The sequence below is a fragment of the Mizuhopecten yessoensis genome, unplaced genomic scaffold, assembly GCF_002113885.1.
Source record: "Mizuhopecten yessoensis strain PY_sf001 unplaced genomic scaffold, ASM211388v2 scaffold4387, whole genome shotgun sequence".
In the NCBI taxonomy this organism is placed as follows: domain Eukaryota; kingdom Metazoa; phylum Mollusca; class Bivalvia; order Pectinida; family Pectinidae; genus Mizuhopecten; species Mizuhopecten yessoensis.
This window is the reverse complement of record NW_018405521.1, coordinates 361,510-364,827: the sequence shown is the minus strand read 5'-3', so window position 1 is coordinate 364,827 and position 3,318 is coordinate 361,510. Positions and strand designations below refer to the sequence as shown.

Below are 3,318 nucleotides of genomic sequence, written 5' to 3'. Positions count from 1 at the left end.
CAACTCATTGCTGTGTCAGACTGACAACGCATTTCTGTGTCAGACTGACAACTCATTTCTTTGTCAGACTGACAACTCATTTCTGTGTCAAACTGACAACTCGTTTCTGTGTCAGACTGACAACTCTTTTCTGTGTCAGACTGACAACTCATTTCTGTATAAGACTAACAACTCATTTCTGTGTCAGACTGACAACGCATTTCTGTGTCAGACTGAAAACTCATTTCTGTGTCAGACTGACAACTCATTGCTGTGTCAGACTGACAACGCATTTCTGTGTCAGACTGACAACTCATTTCTGGGTCAGACTGACAACTCATTTCTGTGTCAGATGTCTGTGTCAGACTGACAACTCATTTCTGTGTTAGACTGACAACTCTTTTCTGTGTCAGACTGACAACTCATTTCTGGGTCAGACTGACAACTCATTTCTGTGTCAGACTAACAACTCATTTCTGTGCCAGACTGACAACTCATTTCTGTGTCAGACTAACAACTCATTTCTGTGCCAGACTGACAACTCATTTCTGTGTCAGACCGACAACTCATTTCTGTGTCAGACTGACAACTCTTTTCTGTGTCAGACTGACAACTCATTTCTGTATAAGACTAACAACGCATTTATGTGTTTGCTGTGTCAGACTGACAACTCATTTCTGTGTTAGACTGACAACTCTTTTCTGTGTCAGACTGACAACTCATTTCTGTGCCAGACTGACAACTCATTTCTGTGTCAGACTGGCAACTCATGTCTGTGTCAGACTGACAACTCATGTCTGTGTCATACTGACAACTCATGTCTGTGTCAGACTGACAACTCATGTCTGAGTCAGACTGACAACTCATTTCTGTGCCAGACTGACAACTCATTTCTGTGTCAGACTGACAATTCATGTCTGTGTCAGACTCACAACTAATTTCTGTGTCAGACTGACAACTCATTTCTTTGTCAGACTGACAACTCATGTCTGTGTCAGACTGACAACTCATTTCTGTGCCAGACTGACAACTCATTTCTGTGTCAGACTGACAACTCATTGCTGTGTCAGACTGACAACTCATTTCTGTGTCAGACTGACCACTCATTTCTGTGTCAGACTGACAACTCTTTTCTGTGTCAGACTGACAACTCATTTCTTTGTCAGACTTACAACTCATGTCTGTGTCAGACTGACAACTCATTTCTTTGTCAGCCTGACAACTCATGTCTGTGTCAGACTGACAAGTCATGTCTGTGTCAGACTGACAACTCATTTCTTTGTCAGACTTACAACTCATGTCTGTGTCAGACTGACAACTCATTTCTTTGTCAGCCTGACAACTCATGTCTGTGTCAGACTGACAAGTCATGTCTGTGTCAGACTGACAACTCATTGCTGTGTCAGACTGCCAACTCATTTCTGTGTCAGACTGACAACTCACTTCTGTGTCAGACTGACAACTCATTTCCGTGTCAGACTGACAACTCATTTCTGTGCCAGAATGACAACTCATTTCTGTGTCAGACTGACAACTCATTTCTTTGTCAGACTGACAACTCATGTCTGTGTCAGACTGACAACTCATGTCTGTGTCAGACTGACAACTCATTTCTGTGTCAGACTGACAACTCATTCTGTATAAGACTAACAACACATTTCTGTGTCAGACTTACAACGCATTTCTGTGTCAGACTGACAACTCTTTTCTGTATAACACTAACAACGCATGTATATGTCAGACTGACAACTCATTTCTGTGTCAGACTGACAACTCATTTCTGTATAAGACTAACAACTCATTTCTGTGTCAGACTGACAACGCATTTATGTGGCAGACTGACAACTCATTTCTGTGTCAGACTGACAACTCATTTCTGTGTCAACCTGACAACTCATTTCGGTGTCAGACTGACAACTCATTTCTGTCAGACTGACAACTCATTTCTGTGTCAGACTGACAACTCATTGCTGTATAAGACTAACAACGCATTTATGTGTCAGACTGCAACTCATTTCTGTGTCAGACTGACAACTCATTCTGTATAAGACTTACAACACATTTCTGTGTCAGACTTACAACGCATTTCTGTGTCAAACTGACAACTCATTTCTGTATAAGACTAACAACGCATTTATGTGTCAGACTGACAACTCATTTCTGTGTCAGGCTGACAACTCATTTCAAAACTTTTGTCGAAGAAAGCTATTTATTCAAGTACTATTTCTCGTATTAGCAGCATAGCATAAATCTGACTACTATAATAGATATATGTACACTTTTAATGCACGCGAGTCCTTTTTGTAACCTTGTTATACTTTTACACTTATTGCTTCATTATTCATTATATTGAACAACCAATCCAATGTATTCAATGAAAACACAGGTCATCTTTCACAATAAATACACATTAAATGAAGTCCTATAAAATATCATTACATGAACTTTCACAGAGATAACATTCATTAAAATAATTTTTAAATGAGAATTACGAAATGTTCCCGACAAATGAGCGAACATGTCTCCCACACAAAAGGAGCATCAATGTCGGAAACATTTGACATTTAATCAATTTGTTCATAGCTTTTCAAGTACGATATGCTTTCCTTTTCCTGTGTGAAAACAACTTTCAAAACTTGATCTAAACTTCAAAGGTGTCAGACAGTAGATAAATGATTTCTTAATCGGAGAAACAGTAGATGATATTTATATGTTATGCAGGAGCTGCTTCAACGTCAAAGCAAGACTCGACTACGATCTGACCATGCCAGCAGGGGCCGTGCCGTTTCCTTTCGGAGACTGTCGGGTCTGTAACGACCATGCTACAGGGGTCCACTACGGAGTCGCCACGTGCGAGGGATGCAAGGTAAAGCGCAAATATTTTCTTCTTCAAATGGTCAATCAATTGTGTTTATAACTGGCAAACACATATACCAATAATGCGTTAAAGCTTCATATTATACTTTTAGGGCAAAAGTTTTCCGCTAAGAATGGCAATGTACACACCGTAGATGGGTTGTACAGGGTGTAACGTCCAATTAACAGCTAAGATCATTTCAGGACCTTATTATATATAAGCATTTGGGGGGGGGGGGGGGGGGGGGGGGGGGGGGGGACACACTATGCTAAACTTCCCTTCGGTGATATAGATGATGCTTTTTTCATACAAGTAGTACTGAAGATGGAGGTAAACATACTTCCCGTCGGTCTTCCTCATTGGTGATATTGATGATGTTGATATTGATACCAGAAGTACTGAGGATGGAAGTAAACTTACCTCCCGTCGGTCTTCCTCATTGGTGATATTGATGATGTTGATATTGATACCAGTAGTACTGA

General features: G+C 40.4%; 2 protein-coding genes across 2 annotated transcripts in view; one reads left to right on the top strand and one right to left on the bottom strand.

The window, feature by feature from the left end:
• Positions 1 to 621: 621 nt before the first annotated feature.
• LOC110448939 (clumping factor A-like) lies at positions 622 to 1,614 on the bottom strand. Its single transcript, XM_021495455.1, has one exon. The coding sequence runs from the start codon at positions 1,612 to 1,614 to the stop codon at positions 622 to 624; it is 993 nt and encodes a 330-aa protein (XP_021351130.1).
• Positions 1,615 to 2,726: 1,112 nt separating this feature from the next.
• Positions 2,727 to 3,318, top strand: part of LOC110448935 — a 21,341-nt gene continuing 20,749 nt past the window's right edge. The window contains exon 1 of the mRNA XM_021495451.1: positions 2,727 to 2,845. Coding sequence (XP_021351126.1) covers positions 2,744 to 2,845 — 102 coding nt within the window. The 5' untranslated portion in view covers positions 2,727 to 2,743. The remainder of the gene's footprint in view (positions 2,846 to 3,318) is intronic.